At 61.7% G+C, this 20,195-nt stretch overlaps 1 protein-coding gene across 5 annotated transcripts; it reads right to left on the bottom strand.

The window, feature by feature from the left end:
- Window positions 1-8,376: 8,376 nt before the first annotated feature.
- Window positions 8,377-17,248, bottom strand: CALCOCO1 (calcium binding and coiled-coil domain 1). Of its 5 annotated transcripts, none has more exons than XM_090054232.1 (15): window positions 17,164-17,248; window positions 15,613-15,793; window positions 14,984-15,086; window positions 14,396-14,589; window positions 13,915-14,073; window positions 13,471-13,619; window positions 13,261-13,351; window positions 13,021-13,176; window positions 12,415-12,669; window positions 11,940-12,065; window positions 11,678-11,773; window positions 11,436-11,559; window positions 10,787-11,001; window positions 10,246-10,352; window positions 8,377-9,911 (listed from the first exon to the last, which is right to left on the bottom strand). In XM_090054232.1, exons 2-15 carry the CDS (start codon window positions 15,784-15,786, stop codon window positions 9,728-9,730), a joined length of 2,133 nt encoding a protein of 710 aa, XP_089910358.1. In that variant the 5' UTR covers window positions 15,787-15,793; window positions 17,164-17,248; the 3' UTR covers window positions 8,377-9,727. The 5 variants fall into 5 exon arrangements, with proteins under 5 accessions (XP_089910358.1, XP_089910360.1, XP_089910359.1 ...); XM_090054234.1 differs by having other exon boundaries at window positions 11,436-11,547; XM_090054233.1 differs by having other exon boundaries at window positions 15,613-15,796; window positions 17,164-17,222.
- Window positions 17,249-20,195: the final 2,947 nt, after the last annotated feature.

Genomic DNA, 20,195 nt, shown 5'->3' with positions numbered 1-20,195 from the left:
CACCAAATGGATCCCATCCATCCATCCATCCTTCCATCTACCCACCACCCACCAAATCTCTCTATTTAAACAAACCTGGGGGTTATAGTGAATATGAGCCCATAGCCTGTTACTGTTGCAAACCAAGCCAATAGCATACCAGTTGACTAACAGGCATGTCACCTGCCCATCAAGGGAAGTGATTCTTCCCCCCTGTTCAGCACCCCACCAGGAGCACTGGGTCCTGTGCTCCAAGAAAGATGTGGCTAGATTGGAAAGAGCCCAGCGAAGAGCAACAAAAATGATTAGATGGCTGGGAAACATAGATAAGGAAAAGCTGAAAGAATGAAGATTCTTTCATTTGGAGAAGAGAAGAGAGCAGTGGGTTATACAGAGGGTGACATCTACTTTTTTGTCTGAGGGGAGACAAAAAAAGAATAAAGGTCTTAAATTGCAACAGGGACAACCGAATTGGATATTAGGAAGAACTTCCTAAGACAGGATGGATCAGCACTAGAACACGTTCCTGGAGCAGCTGTGGGATCTCCATCTTTGGACATTTTCAAGAGCAGGTTAGACAGACACTTGGATGAAATGGTTCAGACAGGGATGGCCCTGCCTTGACCAGGAAATGTGACCTCCTGAGGGCCCTGCCAGTGCTACTTGTTATGCTTCTATGACCCATCGATTGCCAAACAGATCCATCTATCCATCCATCCATCTGCCTGCAAACAGAGCCTTCCCTGCCTTCCACCCATTTCCATGTAGACTTCTCCATGCCCAGATACATCCATCCATCCCCCAAAAAATCCATCCATCTATCCATCCATGCATCCTTCCCCAAACACATCCATCCATCCATCCATCCATCCGCCTGCAAACAGAGGCTTCCCTGCCTTCCACCCATTTCCATGTAGACTTCTCCATCCATCCATGCCCAAACAGATACATCCATCCATCCATCCATCCCCAAAAGGATCCATCCATCTATCCATCCATGCATCCTTCCCCAAACACATCCATCCATCCATCCATCCATCCATCCATCTGCCTGCAAACAGAGCCTTTCCTGCCTTCCACCCATTTCCATGTAGACTTCTCCATCCATCCATCCATCTATCCATCCATGCCCAAACAGATCCATCCATCCATCCCCAAACAAACCAATCCATCCATCCATCCATCCATCTCCAAACAGACCCATCTGTCTGTCTGTCCATCCATCCACCTCCATCCGCTCTCCCCCTCTATCTGTCTATGGCACGGCAGCTACCACAAAACCATCTGATGCAGCCACCAGATTGGCAGGAAGCTCAAGCCCTTCCAGCCCCAGACTTCTGAACCCCGTGTCTGACCCTTCAGCTGGCTACTCAATGACCGGCTGATTGTGACCTCCCATCTCCTTCCAGCTGCCCAAACCCTGCTCAGACAAAGACACCTCCATGCTCCCTCCCCACCCACCACCCGTCTCCAGAGAAGCTGGCGGCAAAACAGAACCTCTCAATCGGCGTTTCTCGAGCTGCGTCAGCAGAAAGCCCAGCTGGCCGGCGCTGGGCTTTGCCTTGCAGTCGCGTGGCTGGGAGAGCTGCAGTGCGTTTCCCCCGCACTTGGATAGGCTCATAATTCTTTGCAATATTGTGTGTCTTTTGTAGAGGGGGCTGACAAATTGTGAAGAAATATTTAATTGATTTGTTTATAAATTTATTTTGTATCTGGTGAGAAATCCCAGGCTGTAAATAAAGGGTCAGAGAAGGAATAAACAAAATTTATAAGGCAATAGAAAAGCACCATCAAACAGTGAATCATGTAATTCAATCTAACAAGGAGGACTCCACGAAGCCGGTAATAAAAAGGAGTCAGCGGCAGCCTATAAGACACAAGACAAATGTGCTGGGAGAAGGAACTGCTCGCCGGGCAGGGAAAGTTCAAGCAACACCAAAGAGCTGGCAGGTTCAATCTGCAGGGATCCGGGCGCTGGGGGCCAAGGACTCTACATGGGCACTGCAGTGGGAAGGTGGGGGCAGGGCTGTTTTGGGGGTGCAGGAGGACGCATTACCTTCAGAAGAGCATGGAGAAATCAGCAGGCCGGCCCCGGCCTTATTAGTGCCCGGCTTCTCATAAAAGTCAGCTCGGTAACGACCTGACTCTGTCTGGGGAGCAAATCAACTTCCCCTCGTTAAAGGGGCTTGTTTGCGGCCTCCTGCTTGGGGTTCTGCGGCAGCCCATTGGCGCTCAAGTGAAGACCTCAGCACCTTCCTGCTCGGCGGATTTTACCTCCCCAGTTGGGGCAGGATCAATGCCCCCTTGGCCTGCCCCGGATGCTGGCAGAGAGGGGTGCAATGATCTGTCCCTGTTGCAATGTGGCAGGGACCATCACTCCCTTCTCCACACCCCCCCAACTTCCCACTCCTTGCCCACCCCCCAGGCATGTGGCCAGACTCACAACAGAGCCCACCAGCCCTGGCACTCTGAAGCAGGTGACAACCATCCTTTGCATTTCATTAATGGGGAAACTGAGGCACATAGAGGGGACATGGTGTGCCCAAGGGAATTAGCAGCTTAGCCAGGAGTGGAACCCAGGTGTCCTGATCCTCTGCGGCTATATGATCCTTTGTCATCTTACCAGGCAAAAGGGACCAGCCCCATGTAACAGGGAGGCCAGGGAGAGGGGAGTGGCTTTATAGAACAAGACCAGGATGACGAGGTCCCTGGAAACCAGTTGCTCCTGTTAAAACCAGTTGCCACCAGTTCAGCTCTTGTTCTAGTAGCTCTTGGGTACTGGCATTCAGGGCCCAGCTGGGTGTAACCACAGCAAACAGCAGGTGGTTGGCATGAAGGGAAAGGCATCTGCTTGAGTTTGCAGAGAGCCTGAGCCCATTGCTGTGATGAGGCAGGGCAGGTCGGGGAGAGCTGCCCTAGGCATCACCGTGTCTGGGGAAGGCTCCGGCAACTGCCTATTCAGATGATGCCCACATGCATGAGGGGTGTGGATTCACCTGGTGACTGACCCCGGCCTTCCCAGCTCTCCTGTGCTCTCCTGTGACCTCCAAACTGTCCTTTCTGCTTTGCTGTTTGAATGCAATCGCCTACGTGTCTTGCAAGGGGCAAAGAAAGCAGCTACGTGCTGCTCTGACGGCAGCACAGGGTCCCAGTCCTGCAGCAGTAGAGGGCTGTTATCCCACAAGAGGCCCTGAGGTGCCGGTGCTGAGGCTGGAGAGCAGCCCAGGGATCCAGCTCCCAGAGCCCCAGCATTGGAACTACATCTCCCATGGTGCAATGCAGCCAGGGCTGCCCATCATGCCCCACAGAAGCTGAGCCTGTGGCATCCTGGGAGATGCCCCAGAGATCACCCTAGTAGGGAATGGGGGCACGAAGCCACCAAAACCACAAGTCCCGTGATGCACCATTGCAGCCCAGCCGTGATCCTGATGCATCATGGGAGATGCAGTCCAGCTAGGCCCCTCCCATCTCTGGCCCCATCCCCTCTCCGTCCCCTCCCCCCGCCTACCGGGGTGATGTCGGGGGCAAGGGGGGAGAAGGGTGCTCGGCCGCACGGGCACCCCAGACAGCGCCAGCGGCCGCTCCTGGCGCCGCTCCCCCCCTCCCCACATGACAGCCGTAATTGCTCGTTATGTCGCGCTGAGTTATGGGCCGCATTTGCAAGCCGGGAGCGCAGCGGACGGGTCGCAGCCACCGCTTGCACGGCCATAACTCACCGGCCCAGTCAATAGCCCATCAGGCCAGAGGCGCCCCCTCCCCCAGCACCCTCGGGGTGGTCACCATAGCCCGCTGGGGCCTAGCAAGCCTCCCTCCGGCCTCCCCTCCGCCCTAGGGTGCCCTGCCCTGGCCAGACCTGTACTGCTCCAAGGGCTCTGGACCCAGCCCTCCCTGGAGACCCAGGAGACGTCTGCCCCCCTGCTCTGGGGGGGACCCCAGGGGCAGGGGGGCTAGCGGTACATGGGGGCGTTCGGCCCTGGCACCTCAGTGGGAGCCCCCAGGCTTGGGCTTTGGGGCAGGGACAGATGTCAGGCGTACGACCGGGGTGCAGGTGTTTGGACCCCGGAGGGTGGCAAGGGCCAGACTAGAGCCAGGAGGCCGGGACGTGGGCCGTTCCCACAATAACGCCACGAGCCCGGGGGCAGAAATGGGCAGGGGTCTTGGCTGGAGGCACCAGCCGGGGGGTGGGGGCAGGATCGGGACCTGGGCAACGGGGACGTCAACAGCTAGAGGAACACGGAGTAGCTTCCTGGGTGCTCTCATGATCCACCAGCCAGGGCCGGCAGGTGCCGGGGGCCACGGGGGTGACAAGGGCCAGCGGAGGACAGTTTCACTGGCTCCTAGTGGGGGACAGGGAGTGTGGGCAAGGGCCTGCGGGGTCTGTGCTGGTGCCCCAAGGTCCAGAGACCCAGGCTCAGCTGCCTACCCCGCCCAGCACAGGGGCACGGGGAATCGCTCCTGGGGTTTATAACAGGGCTGGTGCCCCCAAGCCCCAGGGGTTGGCTCTGGGCTAGGGGGGAAAGCCCCTGCCCCCTTCCTCCCCCAGCTGCCCATCCTGGGCTTGGCAGGGCTCAGGGGGAAACTGAGTCGCAGAAATGGGCACCCCCAACCCATTTAGCCCCTCACTGCAAAGGGGTGAAGGCAGAACCCAGAAGTCCTGCTCCCCCCCAAGAAAGAGAACCTGGAGAAATATTTTTGCGGTCACCATGACGACGCTGTATTTGCTGGTCTCCATGACAACGGTTAATATGGGTGGGTGATTGATGGAGCCCTCCCTGCTAATGGCTGAGGTGCTGGAGACTGAAAGCAGAGACTGGCGGAGGGAGACAGACGGGGGCTGCCAGAGGCTGGGGGGCATTCAAAGAGGGGTCCCGGGGTGCTGCGGGGGACAGCAGGCACCCCAGCCTGGCTGCCCCACCCGACACCTGCCTGGGGGCAGGGGACAGCCCCAGATGGAGACACAAGCAACCAACAGGCATTGGCACGGCGCTCACCTGTCCTGGAACAGCGGTGGTTGCAAATGGCACTTGGGCAAATGGGTTCTGGGCTTCCCTGGGACCACCGTGAAGCTGGGGGGTGGGGAAGGAGCAAATAAGCTGGGGGGCATGCGGCCCCTTGCCAGCCCCCCCTTTCCCAGGGGTTAACCCTTCCTTGGCCCCACTGCATTCTCACCTGCCCTACCCCCAAAAGGTGGGGCCTGGCTGTGGGCGGCAATCCCCCCTCCTGTGGTTTCCTCCCCCCACATGGCCCCCCGCCTCCATTGTGGTGTCCCCCTCCATGCCTCAGTTTCCCCCGCTCTGTAAAACGGCAGCGATGGCCCTGCTTTGGGGTCCCCGGGCAGGACGATGTCTCGCTGCAGGTGCCAGGGGCCGAATGCTGGATGGGACCCTGACCTGGTTCCAGCATTGAGACTGCAGACCCTCACCCCCAGCCTGAGACAAGGGAAGGGGGGGAGGTGGGACTGGGAGGCTGGGGCTGTGCCATCCTCCAGGGCCTGTGACAGCTCCAGACTGCAGCCATATTTCCCCAGCTCCTTGGAGGGCTGATTTATGGCCCTGTTTGTTTAAGCCCAGAGCCTGGCTCTGGCCATAATGGAATCTGTGCCAGCCCCATCCAACTCACCCCTGCCCAGGCCCCTTTGCCCCTGGCAGGAGGGAGCCTGCAATTTCCGGAGGGGTCTCCCCAGTGGTGCCTGGGGTGCATGGGCACCCCTTGTCCTCCACCCCCTGGTCTCCGGCAGGCGTGTGCAGGAGCCCACAGCGGGCAGGAGCAGGAGCAGGAGCAGGCCTGATGGATGGCCCGGCGCGTGCTATCGATCGCCCCTCATTAGAAAAGCTTTCTCATTGCCCCGGCAAAATATTTCTCGGTGCCGCTGACAGATGGGGGTGTCACGGGGCTCTGACGACATCGTATATTGTGCTGTTTAGAGCCCATTTCCTTCCGGACCCAGGTCCCCTCTTCCCTCGGTGGCTTGAGACACACCAAGCCTGGATGTGGGGGTCACTGCCCCACATAGTAGTGCATAACACAGTTTGGGGGGGGTCGCCTGGCACCCCCCTCGCATAGAGAGGCCTGGCAGGCCAAGGGCCATCTCCAGCATTGCTTCAGCCATCACCACAATGATGCAACCACCTCTGGGGTGGAGCAGGATTGCATCCCAGGCTCCTGAGAGAGGCCCTGCCCAAGCCACGTGGAGCTGGACCCCCAACGGCCCTGGGCAAGGGCATCTCCCATCCAGGGACAGACCCCCTCCTGCTCCTATTTAGTTTCATGGCAGCCAAGCCCAGAGGTGTCAGGCTCAGGCTTGTTGCCCAGGGGTGGCATCCTAGCATGGGTCAACCGAGGCACAAGGGCAGGGCCTGGCTGTGGGGGTAGGAAGATCCAGCAGGGAGGTAGATCCAGGATGGAGAGAGCAGGTCTGGGTGCTTCCCTTGCTCCAGCACCCCATCCACCTGGTGCCAGGACCCCAGTGCCAATGCCACCCCCCTGCCCTCCGCCGTTGTCCCCTCTCCCCCGCCCATGAGCTGCGGCTTCCATCGCCCTCCCCTCGGGTCCCGGCTGCCTCGAGCCCGGCTGTACGAATGATCGATCTATCCCCGGCCGGTCATTGTGCTTAAGACTGGGATTGTAACACTCCATTACTATTGGCTCTACAAGGGCAAACCCTCCATCTGGCCCTCTGTAAATCAGCCCTCGTTCAGCTATTACTCAGCCTGGGCCACGGCGCCCAGCCCCCCTGGCTGGGTCCACTGTATTCTACATTTCTAATTAAATCCAATTACCCCCCCAACACCATCCAGGAGAAGTGTGGGTGTGGAGGGCAGGGAGAAGGCAAGGGAGGGGCAGGGGGGCTGGGGAGGGGGCCGGGCGGGTATGTAATGAATTCCTCAATGATTTGCTGTTATATTTTAAAGGCACCATAAAAGCCGCCGGGTGATAAAAATTGATTTTGTCGTTATCCGCTCCAGTGCTGGAACAGGGCGCGAGGAGGGAGAGGGGCTGCTGCGTTGTGCCCCCTCCCACCCCCTCCCCAGCCCTGCATGCCGTGTGCTGTACAAGCCCGGGGTCAAGCGTGGGGTAGGAAAGAAAGGGTTGGAGTGAAAGGGCTGGGGGGTAAACTCAGAGTTCGCACCCCAGCAGAGATGAAGCCCCTCCATCGGGGTTGGTGTAGAGGGTGTAGATAATGCCCATTGCCACGGCCTCTGTTCCTGCAGCAGGGCCCGCAAAGAGGCACCGAGGCAGAGTGGGGGCTAAGGGATGTGACCTGGGTCATTCAGGAGGTTGGTGGCAGAGAGGGGTCCTGGACACCACCCTCCCCCCCAGCCCATCTGTTCCAGTCCACCGCACGGCCATGCTCAGCTGCCACGCTGCCATCCAATGCCCCCAGCTAGGTCTTGAGCATTTCCCATGAGCCTTTGCCCAGCCCCTGGACATGCTGCCAGAGATGGTGGCCACGTCCCTGGGGCAGATCTGACCTCAGCCCCACTCCAGCTGCTCCCGGGGCCTCGCTCCTTGCACAACCATTCATGCCAGTCTCTGTCACACATCTGTTACACTAGTGCAAGTGGCAGGGGGCCTTTTCAAGACCAGGGGAAGGTGCACCTCCACATCTGGTGATACTCAAGTGTTCCCGGGAGGGTCTCGGTGAGGAACAAAGGATAAAGTGGGGGGGACAGGGGACATACCTAGGCCTGCCCCCAGCTTCGGCTTCCTCTCCCACCCTTCTTTACCCTTGCCCCCTGTCTGGGCAGTGCCGTGGGGGCCTTAAACCCACTGCAGCAGGAAGCCAAGCAATGCCCGGGATCACCGGGGGCCAAGCTGCATCCAGCTTTAGGGGCACACAACGCCCCTGCCATCACGCAGCCGAGGCCAGAGCAGAACCCAAGCGCCCTGGCCCCGGCCGCAAAAAGGGCATGTGTGTATCTCAGCCCCCTTCTCGGTCGGCCCCAGGGGCACCCCCCGCAACACAAGCGCCCCAACACGCCAGCCTCTCACTCCTGTGAGCCCCATGCAGCCAGCAGGCTCCGACCCAGGAGCTCCCTCCGGGCCCGGTGAAGTGGCGGCGAGTTTTACAGCAGCCCATAAACCATCAATCAGGGGAGGCTTGGAAGAAACCGGGTTTTATTAGAATAGCCGAGACACGGAATATAAATATAGATATATACACGCTATACAGGGGCCGGCGGGCGGGCCGCGGGTTATTGCTCTGACGGGGGGCGGGGGGGTGGGTTACCGTCTCTTCATTTAAAAAATAACCGCATTGAAAATAGATGGGAAAGAGGCCAGAAAAAGGGCTGGGGGGGGTGCATAGCAGGGACCCTCCTCGCTCCCCATCCCAGCATCTCCCGCCCTCAAAAGGCACGGTGCATCCACAGCTCGCTCTCTCCTCTGCGAGAGATTGGGAGGGTTGGGGGGGCTCGCCGGACACTTGGGTTCTTTACCCCCCACCGAGAAGTCACGGAAAAGCAAAGGGCGTGAGAATAACCATGTTGGGGGGGCTGCTACGTCCAAGAGGAGCGAAAAATCAAGCAAACCGAGGGGCAAATCAACACTACGCATTGAGCATGCTATGGGGTGGGGGTGGGGGGAAGATGCCCAGCGGGAGAGGGGAGGGGTGGGGGGGGACCCAAAAGCCCCTGGAGTAGAAAGTCCGTTATAAAAGGTTCCTGCCCAGGGCAGAAATAAAAGGGGGTGGGGGCAGATCTGCCCCCTTCCCCGTGGGGGGAGGATCGGGGCTGGCGCTAGTTCCTGATGTCCTCCCCTGCTGCTGGGGGTCTGCAGCAATCCCCTCCTGGCGAGGGGCAGGAGGAAGGGGCTGGGGCCGGCCTGTCAGGTGCTGATGCAAAGGCTGGATGCTGCTGGGGCTCTGGTTCGGGCACCAGCCCTGGGAGCGGGGCACTGCCCGGCCAAGGGGGCAGGAATGGACCTGGGGAAGGGGCTTGATGGAGCTGCGCTAGAGCCAAGGGCACAGGGAGGGGGACCCCGAGCACACGTACATGCTTGTGCACACACAAGCGCACAGGCCCCCTTGTGCATACATGTTCATGCATGCTCACCTGTGCACACACATGTACACACAGGCCCATTTTGCACATGTGTACATGCAGGCCCACTTGTGCGCACATACATACACATTTGTGTGCATACGTGTACATACGCCCACTTATGTGTATACATGTGCACATACACACACAGGTCCTCTTGCGCACACACAGATACATGTACATGCACACGCACACACACGTACACAAACACCCACTTGTGCACACACACACGTACACACAGGCCCACTTGTTCATACACACACATATACATGCCTGCTTGTGCACACACATGCACACAGGCCCATTATGTGCATACATGCACATGCACACATAGGCCCACTTGTGCACACACACACAACTGTGTGCCAGGGCCCAAAGCCTTTCTTCTGCCCACCCAGGGAGCACCAGCTTCATCGGCCATGTGGCCCCGGGGCTGGGGAGGGACCCTCGCGACAGCAGCAGGGTCCCCACCCTGGCATCAGCCAGGAGCAGCTTGGGGGCTTTCCAGGGGCTGCCATGGGGGGGTAACCCCCCCAGGGAGCCCCTCAGCAGCTCCCCCACTCCCCTCTTCCAGACCCAGAGCCCTGAGGGCCCCAGGAGATCGGCCTGTGCCTGTAGGCAGGGGAGGGGGGCCCAAGGCCGACCCACCCCAGCCCTCTGGGCAGTGCGACCCCCCATCCCCGCTGGGCAGGGGTGGCCCCTGGGTGTCACTCAAAGGTGAAAGGGTCGTGGGCGCTGAAGAAGAAGTGCCCATCCACGTGCTCCTCCAGGGCTTCGCGGTCACACTCGGGCGGGAATCGCTCCCGGCAGATGGGGCACTCACGCCACAGCCCCGGGGAGGCTGGCAGGTCCGCAGGTGCCCGCTCCACTGGCTGCCGGCCTGTCACACCGCTGGGGGCCAGGACAGGGTCAGGGCTGGGTCCAGGCCCAGCACCCGGCCTAGCCCTCTGGCGTGCAATACCTGGCACATCCCCCTCCAGATCCTAGCACCCAACCTGACCCCCAATATACCTGGTACCCACCACCCAGTCTCCCCTGACCCTGCAGTGCCCAGCCTGTTGCCCCTGCACCCACCTGCCCCCTTCCTTCAGCACCCAGTGCCCATTCTGCCTCTCACCTCTGGCATCCAGCACCTGGGTCCCAGCAACCAGTGCACCCACCTCCCCTCCCTGCACCCAGCCTGCTGCCATCCAGCTGCCAGCCTCCGGGGTGCCATGCCCCTCACCTGGCCACCTCGTAGAAGGCATTGCCCAGGTCCGGCAGCAGCAGGCTGGCCTCCTCCCCTCCGCTCTGCACGGCTGCCAGCAGCACGGCCTTCTCGTCCTCCGCCTCCTGCCAGGGGCCGGGAGTGAGTGCATCGCTCCTCGCGTGTGTCCTAGCCCCTGCACTGCTAAGGTGGGGGGATTCTCCTCTAGGCACAAGCAGCCAAGTCCCGGGGGTAGGTGTGCCCCTCCAGAAGCTGGCACTGATGCACCAGCTGCCTGTCCCTCCCCAGAGCCAGCTGCTGGCCAAGCCCCCTCTTGACCTGCCACAGGCCCCAGCCCCATCAGACCCCTCTCCTCTATTAAACCTGGCCCAGTACCCAGAAGCCCTGGCCTCTGGCTGCTGCCTTTGAACTTCCCACCCCTCGTTCAATGAGGAGGGGTCATGGGAAGGGACCAGGAGCCTGGACTCCTGGGTTTCATGGTGCAACAGCAAGTGGCTGGGTGCCAGGATGCTGTATGCCCTCCAGCCCCCACCCATGCCTCAGTTTCCCCAAGACTCACTGAGTCAGAGCTGCTGTCCTCGGTGGGCTGGGCAATGTGGGTGGTGATGGGGGTGGGCTGGCTGATCACCACAGGGGGGGCGGGCTCCCGCGGGCAGGGCGGGGTGCCAGGGGCCGCCCGCTGGTCACACAGGCTGTAGGGGCTCAGCTGGGGATGGCGCCGCAGGTCCTCGGGCGACTCATCCTCCGAGTCCGAGAGCGGAGAGTCCAGGGAGGCTGGAGAGGGCAGGAGGCAGAGCCGGGGTCACTGGCAGCGGGTGCCCCCTGCTGGTGGGGGCGGAATCAGCGAGAGGCAGAGCTAGAAAAGGGTTAGGGGAGGAGCCAGCAAGGAATAGGGGCGGAGCCAGTAAGGGACAGAACAAGAGGAGGGAGGAGCTAGCAAAGAGTGGTGGTGGAGTCAGCAAATAGAGGCGTAGCCAGCAAGAGCGTAGGGGCGGAGCCAGAGGAACTTGTCCCATTACAGGGCAGGAGAAGTCCGGTGTCCCTGGGTGGGCACCAGGAGAGGGGGCACAGGGGCAGCCCTGGCCACAGCTGAGCTGGGATGGGGCGCTGCGCCCTCGAAAGGCCAAGGCGCTGTACCAGCCCTGGCACTGGGGGCAAGTCCTAGGGCAGATATGGTGGGGGGCAGGTCTGGGGCGGGGGACACATACCTAGAGCCACGGCTGCCTCCTCCTCATCCTCGGGCACTGCCACCTCGCGCCACTTCTCATCAGCCACCTTCTCCAGCCTCTCTTCCAGCTGGCGTGTGTACTCCAGCAGCTCCTGCCACAGCGCCTGTCAGTACCCGCAGCTCTCGGCCTGCCCCCTGGTGCTGTCTCTGCCCCCCCAGGCAGGCAGCCAAGGGAACACCAACCCTGGGCTCCCCGACCCCCCCGCTGCCCTCTGCACCCACCTGCTTCTCCTCCTGCAGCTGCTCTTTCTCCTTCTGTGACACTGTCAGGGCAGCTCGCAGCTCCTTCAACTCCCGCTTGGTCTCTGACAGCTGCACCTGGGGGGGCAGAGCTATGAGACTTCCCCTGCATGTGTCCCTCCCCCCCTACTAATCCCCCCCCCCCCGGAAGCTGGCCCTGTGACCCCCCACCCCTCCCAAGCCCTGCCCCTGGGGTACTACCCACCCTAGGCCCAGCCCCTGCCCCAGTCCCACCTCCCCTTACCAGGCTAGCATCCCTTTCCCGGGACAGCTCGGCCTTGAGCGCCTGCTTCTGGGCCCGCTCCTCCTGCAGGCTCTTCTCCAGCCGCAGCACCTCGGCACTCAGCTTCAGGATCTTGTCCTTCTCTGCCTGCAGGTGCTGCACTCAGGGGGGCAGCCCAAGAAGCCCCTTCCCTTCCCTCCCATTCCCAGGGGCCAAGCAGGCTCCAGAATGGGCAGCCAGGCCCCACAACCCCCGCCCCCTACCCCCCGGCACTGGGGGGGTCCCAAGCTGCATGGGACTGAATTGGGGTTCAGCAGAGGGTGGGTGGGTTTTCAGCAGGGATGCTGTGCTGCAGGGAACAGGGTAGAGGCAGCGGTTGCTGTCCCTCGGGATGCCACATTGCCAAGCCCCAAGCCAGCACTTCCCGTTCCATGCTGCCGTCTGGCTGCCACACCCCAGAAGCAGCCACCTCTGGCACCGAGGGGCCCCATGGTACCTCCATGCTCTGCAGCAGGCTGCTCTTTTCTTTGCCCCACTGCCCCTTGCCCTCTTTCCATTTGAGGGTCATGTCCGCCAGCTTAATATTGGTCTCGGCCGACTCCAGGCGACTCCTGTGCAGGTCAGCGATGGTGCGGTCGCGGATGGAGGCGGCGCTGGCCAGCTCCTCGCCCAGGAGTGCCACCTTCTGCTGGCTGGCAGCCAGCAGGTCCTGCGTGCAGCGGAGCTGCTCACTCAGTGCCTCCAGCTGGGCCTGGAGAGGGGGGAAGCAGAGATGGGGGTGGTCATACAGGGGCTGGAACCCAGAGTCTGGGGTGCGCCACCCCCATTCACCCTATAACCAGATGCAGCAGAAGAGCAGGAGACCAAGTGCCCACTGCCAAAGGGCTTGGAGCTGTGAGTTCAAGCCCCTGCAGGGACAAGCTGGTTGATTGGAAACGGGCATTTTGGAGAGGGTGGGGGTAAAGAAAAAAAAGACTGCAGGTTCCACAAGGAAAGGAAACGCAGGTGTCCCCTGCTCTAACTGCTACACCGCTCTGCTCCCCTCCAGTGGAGGGGCCAGGTGGGATGGCAGTAGGGGCAGGGGGCACCTGGGGTCACTCACCGTCCTCTGCTGCGCGGCTGCCAGCTTCTGCTGCAGCTTGTTGATGTCCTGCTTCAGTGCCAGGGCCTGGGAGATGCCGGCGGTGCGCTGGGCCTCGGCCCGGTGCAGCTGGCCCGCCAGGCACACGCCCTCCTGCTCTGAGCCCCGCAGCTTTACCTAGAGGGCGGGCCCGGTCCTCAGTGCCCGGGGGTCCCGCCTGGGTGCCCACCCCGTGCCCGGCTGCCCCCTGCCCCGGCTCACCTGGTAATGCTCCTTCTCGGCACTCTCCTCCTTCAGCTGGTGGTGGATCCGCTCTTGCTCCCTCATCATCGCCTTCACCGTGTCCTTCATCCTGCAGACAGTGGGGGTGGGGGGTTGTCAGTGCCTGGCGGGGCAACCAAGTGCCAATCCGGGCAGACGACCGCTGCGTAACTTCCCAGCCCCCTGCCATACCCCCTGGGCCTGGCTCACCTGTCCAGCTCCACCTCCTTTTGCAGCACCTTGGCGCTGATGGCCTGGACGTCCTCCTCCAGCGTGCGGATCCGAGCCAGGTGCCCGGCCTGCTGCTGGCTCAGCGCATCCCGCTCCTCTGTCACGGCCGCATGAGAGCCCGACAGGTCCTGGGGAGCCAGGTGGGGGGTGGGGGGAGAGTGAGCTGCTGGGGTGGGGGGGCTCCAGGCTCTGCCCTGTGCCCCCCTGGGTCTAGTACAAGCCAGCATATGGGGGTCACAGAGTGGGGTCACAGGTTAGGAGCATGTCATAGGGGTGGGGTGGGGCAGAATGGCTCTGTGACCTCAAGCAGGCCGCCAAGCTGCGTGCCTCAGTTTCCCCACCTGTCCAAAGAGTGCGGGGATGGTGCTGGGTCCCCTATGGAGCCAGGGAGGGGGTGGGCCCCCCGGGCCTCCCCCCACGCACCTTGTACTGCTCGGTTAGCTTGCTGTGCTCGGCCCGCAGCCCGCTGAGCGCCACCTCCAGCAGCTCCAGACGGGCCTGCAGCTCCTTCACCTCCTCCTCCAGCCGCTGCTTGTCCCGCGCCAGGCCGCTGCGCTCCTGTTGGCTCTCCTCCAGCTGATTCTGGGGTTGGGGTGGGGGTGGGGGGGTCGGAGGGGTGGGGGTATAAGAGCCAGGAACCAGCCTGCACCCGGAGCTACCACGTCCATGCCAGTAGGCAAAGGGTGGGCATTAACTGAGTTCTGTCGTGCCTCACTTTCCCCTCCCAGCTAGAGGGAAACAAATTTGCCCTCTTATCCCTCCCTTCTTGTGGAGCCTGGTAGGGGGATTGCTGGGGGGGAGGCAAGCTTGGGGAGGGAGGGGCTAGCTCCAGGCTCCACCCCTTCCCTGGGTATAAAAGCCGAGAGGGGCCAGATGAGGAGGAGCCCACGTCCTGCGTGCCCACCTGCAGCAGGGTGGCCTTGGGCACCACCAGCAGCATGTCCATGTTGCCGTCCTCATCCCCCTCCAGCGTCACCAGCTCATCCATGGGCCGGGGCTCGCTGAACTGGAAGGGGCTGCTGCGTCCCCGCTCCTCCCCACGCCGGTCCACATAGCGGTACTGGTACTGCTGGGCCCCTGGTGGGGGCAGGTAGTTGGCTGCGGGGGGGACAGGCTCAGTTAGTGGGGGTACCCTGAGCCCTACCCACGGCTGCGCGGGTACCCAGGGTGTCAGGGGGTGGTGACACCCCCTCCTTCTCCTCTGCTCTGCCCATCCCACGCTCCAACCCAGGGGTCTTACAGGACCCTGTCTGGAAGCCTCCCCTCAACCAGGAAGCACCAAGCAGAAACCCCCACCCCAAACCCCCCCCTCCAGGGGATGCAGGTTACCCCCCACACAGCATCCCCTGTAGGGGGGTCCAGGGAGTGCTGCCATGCAAGAGGGCCTAGATCTGGTGGGGGGAGAGGGAGAGGAAGACCCCCCCCTTGTGGGGTGTTGATGAGAGCAGAGAGTGCCAGGCCCCAATTTGCCCCCCCGCCAGGTACCACCTACCTTGGAACTGGACGCTGGAGTGGAGGGGCCCCCCCGTGGGCCCCCCGTCAGGCACCGGGCACCACACGAAGGTGTAGTAATCCTTCACGGATGCCGCTTCCACCTGCGTGGACAGACACACAGACCAGGTCAGGGCTGTGGCTCAGCTGCCCGCTTCTGCCAGGGTGGGGGAAACTGAGGCACAGAGCAGCCAAGGGGCAGAGCTGGCGAAAGAACCCAGGAGTCCTGCCCCCCCCCCCAACAGCTGGACCCCAATCCCCTCCTGGAGGGCACTGCAGGACCCAGGCTTCTTGCTGGCCAGCCCCAACACAACTTTCAAAGCTGGCAAAAAACCCAGGTGTCCAGCTACCAAGTGCCCCCCCCATGTCCCCAGCCTTGCAGCTTCCTGAAACACTGTCCTGGGGGGCCAGGAAACCTGGTTTTTTTTTTCCTGGAGCTGGAGCCCCCATTAGAAAGCCCCAGCCTTGCTCTGTGCCTCAGTTTCCTCAGGGACAGGGGGGCACCCGAGGCTGGGGGGTGGTTCGGAGACTTCAGGGAGAGGTGATAGTGCTTGACACATGGGGAAACTGAGGCATGGAGGGCACCCACTCCACTCTGGCAGAGCCAGCGCAAAGGCCCTGCCCCCATACCTTGAAGATGCCGATCCAGTCCCTGGCGGAGGGCTTGATGCTGGGCGGCAGGGTGTAGTGGCACTCCACCTTGGTGCCGGGCACGTAGGAGTGCGCCACATTGAGGAAGGATACAAGGAGAGGGCTGGGGCCGCAGGATAGGGCCCCCAGCTTGCTGGGCGATGCCTCTGCCATCCTTGACCTGCTGGACAGGCGGTAGGAGGGGGTGAGCAGGGTCCCAATAGCCTCTTGATAGCCCCAGGTGTCCCCCTTCCCCAGAGCCCGGCTCCTCCCCCATGGGTGCCAGGGGGGTGCGGGGTGGGGTCTTTCCCCAGCGGCTGAGCTCTGGGCCGGGGAGGCCACATGGCTAAGCCGGGGCACCTAGGTTCTGCATGCCTGTTTCGCCTTCCAGCTAGAGGAAATCAAATCAGAGGGCACAGGGTACTCCCTTGCCAGCTAGATAGGGGTCACCTGCTAGGAAGGACAAGGAGACTGGTCCCGGGGGGGGTCTGGGCAGCTTGGAGGAGACCCCAGGTGCTACAGCAGTGATTCTCAACTGAGGGATCCTTGCAGCACCCTGGTGGCCTTTCTGGCACCTGCTGCTGCCCCCACCCATGCCATCTGCCCCCATGCCCTGGGCGTGGGGAATGGAGCCAGGTTTGCGCCCCCTGCTCCCAGGGCTGTGGCATGTGAAACTGTGCAAGATCAGTCACACACGCTATGGACGGGGGGTGGGGAAAGAGCAGGGCATGGTAGGGTGAGGCCTGCCCTCTTCTCTGGCACCTGGCTCCCCTCAGGTGGACCCAGTCTCCCACCCAGGCACAGACCAAGGGCAGATGCTGCTTCGCTTCCAAGCCATGTCAGGCCAACTGGGTGACATGCCACAGAGACACAGGGCCTGTCCCCGCTGCAGCTGACACTGCATCAGGGACAGGACCTGCCAGGCAGCTCCGTGCCTCAGTTTTCCCTTCTGTGAAATGGGCGTGCGTTGCAAACTTCAGACAGATGGGGGCAGGATGGCCCTGTGCCTGAGCAGCGCCCAGCGCTCAGAGGCTGGGGAAGGAACTGTGGGGGCTTGTGGGCGTGGGGTTTGGCCACCTGACGCCCGCCGGCAGTGGCAAGTCGAGCACCTGGCTGCGCCCCGGAGCCGCCCCTGCTTCCTGGGGTTGCACAAGGCGGGCTGATGCAAGGCCTGATCCCGACAGGGGAGGAAACAGCTGCCTACTCCCTTGCCCAGAAATGCCCCCACTTCCACCAGCACCCGGGGTGGGGGCGGGGCGAGGAGCAAAACGCAGGCGGGGCAGGGGGCAGGATCATGTGCTGTGCTTACAGGGGCTGCCCCTGCCCTAGCTGGGAGTCAGGCCGGGGGGGGTTGAGGCTACCCTGGGGGGGTATTAAGAGGGTGGAGGGGCACTTACCCCCCTGGGCTCCCCCCCCACAGCTGCAGCTTTGCAGGAGGGAACCAGGGCACAGCCCCCTCCCTCCTCCAGGGTGCACCCCTTGGGGCAGCTGAGCCCAGATCTGCCCCTCCCGGTGCCCCCCACCCCGGGCAGGGGCGAGCAGAGCTCTTACCGCGGAGCAATCAGCTGGGCTCCAACAACAACAGCAGGCTGGGGCCGGCAGGGGGTGGGGCGGCGCGAGGCATGCTGGGACTTGTAGTCCGGCCCGGCCTGGCTGCTGGGGCAGCGGCAGCGCCAGGGACTGCAAATCCCAGCGAGACCCGGGGGGGGGAGAATGCAACTCCCAGCATGCACCGCGGAGGAGGAGCAAGGGGGGTTGCAAATGTCCCCATGCCCGGGCTGGGGGTGGGGAATAGGGGCCCGGATTGCGCCCCCTCCCCCAGGCTTTTGTCCCCATTTGCAGGCTGCTTGTGCTCCCCCCTCCAGCCCCTGGGCTCCCAGCCCCATGACTCCGGGTGCTGGGGCTGGAGGCCGATGCAGGGCACAGGCTGTAGCCCTGCCTTGCTGGGCAAATGCCAGGGGTTGGAGCTCCCCACCGCCTCCGACTGCTCCTCTCCGGGCTCCTGCCCCGCGACCCGTCCGTGGGGCTGCAGGTGGCTCCTGCTCCTTAAGCCCCCCTGGCTCTGCGAAGGTGCCTGGTGCTTGAAATGCCAACAGCAGACAAGGCAGAGGGGGGTTCATTGGCCGTGCTTATCCCAGGGCAGCCCCCAGTGTGGACGCACACTTACCCCAGGGTAAAGGCACTGTGCCCGGGCACCGTTCGCAGGGGGCATCGGGTCGTGCCTATCTGCCCAGCGAGCTCCCAGCCCTGCCAGCGCCTCCCTGGGCTGGGGGACCTGACCCAGAGGGGGGCTGTGCTCTCGCGAGGGGCCTGAGAAGCCTCAGCGGGGAGGGAGCCGGAGCCGGGGATCCAGGCCTGGGTGGTGATGTCCGTCTGCCTGCCCGTCTGCCCACCCATGTGCCCACCTGTCCATCCATCCGTCCTCCTGTTCGTTAGTCCATCAGTCCATCCATCTATTGGTTCATCTATCCCCTTAGACCCCCATGGTGATCTATTGATTTATCTCTCTATCCACACACAACTCCCCATCCATCCATCTCCTTCCTTCCTTCCTCTCTGTCCCACCTGGGCTCTCACTTCTGGATGGCTCCTGCTCCCCGTGTCTGCTGCCCCCACCCTCCCAGGTCCAGGCAGGGTATGGGTGGGGGGAAGATACCCTGCCAAGAGCTCAGTACATCTAGGAAGCAGGGACCCTGAGCCTGCTGCGGGGGCAGAGCCAGCCGGACATGGGGCTGGGGGGCAGGCATGTGGGCACAGCGACTGGGCTGTTCTCTGGCTGCTTTAGGAAGATCCCTGGGCCCCTGTGTCTGTCCCTGGCTCCATCCAGCCATCCTGTCTCATCTCCCTGCAGGGTGTCAGCCCCTGACCCAGCTTCTTAGGCCGTAACCTGCTTCCCCCTGGCCTGGAGCCCCTCATGCCATCTCCAGCCCCCCCGTCAGCCTCCCTGCTTTGCTTGCCCACATGCTAGCAGCTACCCCCTCCTGCCTAGGCAGCGAGAGACAGGGATGGAGACAAATGGGCTGGCATGGTGCCCTGCCTCCTGCTGGGACCCCGGGAAGCACTTGGCAAAGAGGGTTAATGGCTGCTCTGTCTGTTCTCGTCCCCGGCGAGGGGAGCCGACTAAGCAGCTATGATGGTCTGGGGGAGGGAGGGGGCTGCTCTGGCGAACTGTAATTAACAGCCAATCGTTCATTAGAGAGAGAGAGAGAGATGAAATATGGCCCTGGCTGGGCCCAGCAGCAATGCAAGGGAGGGAGGGAGAGAGAAAAAGAGAGATACAAGGGTACAAAGGGAAAGGGGGATGGAGTCGGGCTGGAATGAACGAGGGGATTGATGGATGGATGGATGTAGAGTTGGAGAGAAAGGGGGCACGGGGATGGATGGATGCATGTACAGATGGATGGATGGACGGATGGATATGTGTAGGGTTGGAGAGAAAGGGGGCATGGGGATGGGCAGATGGATCCATCTGTCCATCCAGTCATCGATGGATGGATGGGTGGATGTGTGGGGGTCTGGAGAGAAAGAGATGGAGCAACGGAGGGGGAGAGAAGAGATGCGGACAGACAGATGGAAACAGTGTCGTGGGGCTGAATGGGTGGCATTTGGGGGCATTTTCACTGGAAACAGCCAGGCTCCATGGCAGTTGCCTGCGCGATTTTGAGGCGATGACTTTTATCTTCGGACAAACCAGGTCGTTTCAGCCGCACTCTGCCAGCCCCCTCCACGGCATCCCTCCCAAAGGCCCCTGCACCAGCGCCCCCCTGCCATGACCCCATCCCCTGCTCTGAGATCAGCTCCCTTCTTTGAGAGCCATGCCTTGCTTTCAAGAATGGCTTAAATACGAGGGAAAATAATGAGGTGGCGGGGATATATGGGGGGGGGGGGACTTAAAATGAGTCAGGAAATGTGGGGGTGTCTTTTAGTCAAGGTAATACAGTAAATACAAGCTGCTCCTCGGTCTTTTCACTGCTGGTTTGGATCCTCCTCCCGGCTCTTCTCCAAACCCTCCAATCTCCTTCCACCCTGAGCTGCCAACGCCGTGTCCCAGCACTGTTAAGCCCCACAGATCAGCTCCCCCAGCTTGCTGTCTACCTGTATCTCCCCCCACAGCTCATGCAACCCAGTCTGGGGTGAAAAGGGGGCAGGCAGTGGAGTGATCAATAAGTCCTGGCCCCCCACACCCACTAGACAGGGCTAGGAGGCTGTAGCAGGGGGACAGCCAGCTTACAACTCAGGCCGCATGGGGTAGCAGTGGGATCTGAACTCTTTTCATCATACAGATGCCAAACACCCTGAGAAAGGCCAGCCTGATCCTTGCCCAGAGCCTGAATCACCATCACTCACTCAGCCCTAGGGGTAACATTAGGACACACCCCCATGCATCTCCCAGGGTCAGGGGCTCTCAGAGACCCCCAGTTTCACCTATGGGGAAGTTTCCTCAAAGGCTTGCCTGGGGTTTTCCACCTTAAAAAAGACATGAGGCCTGTTTAACTATAAAGTACCTGCAGAAAGTCCTTTTTAAGACCTGGCACAGTCTGGAGTCAGCAAGTTTCTTACTAGCCTGGAGGGGGTGTGTGAAC

Source organism: Crocodylus siamensis, chromosome 6 (genome assembly GCF_052110815.1).
Source record: "Crocodylus siamensis isolate JL-2025a chromosome 6, ASM5211081v1, whole genome shotgun sequence".
In the NCBI taxonomy this organism is placed as follows: domain Eukaryota; kingdom Metazoa; phylum Chordata; order Crocodylia; family Crocodylidae; genus Crocodylus; species Crocodylus siamensis.
Note: the sequence above shows the minus strand (reverse complement) of the source record. Positions and strands in the feature narration are given on the sequence as shown.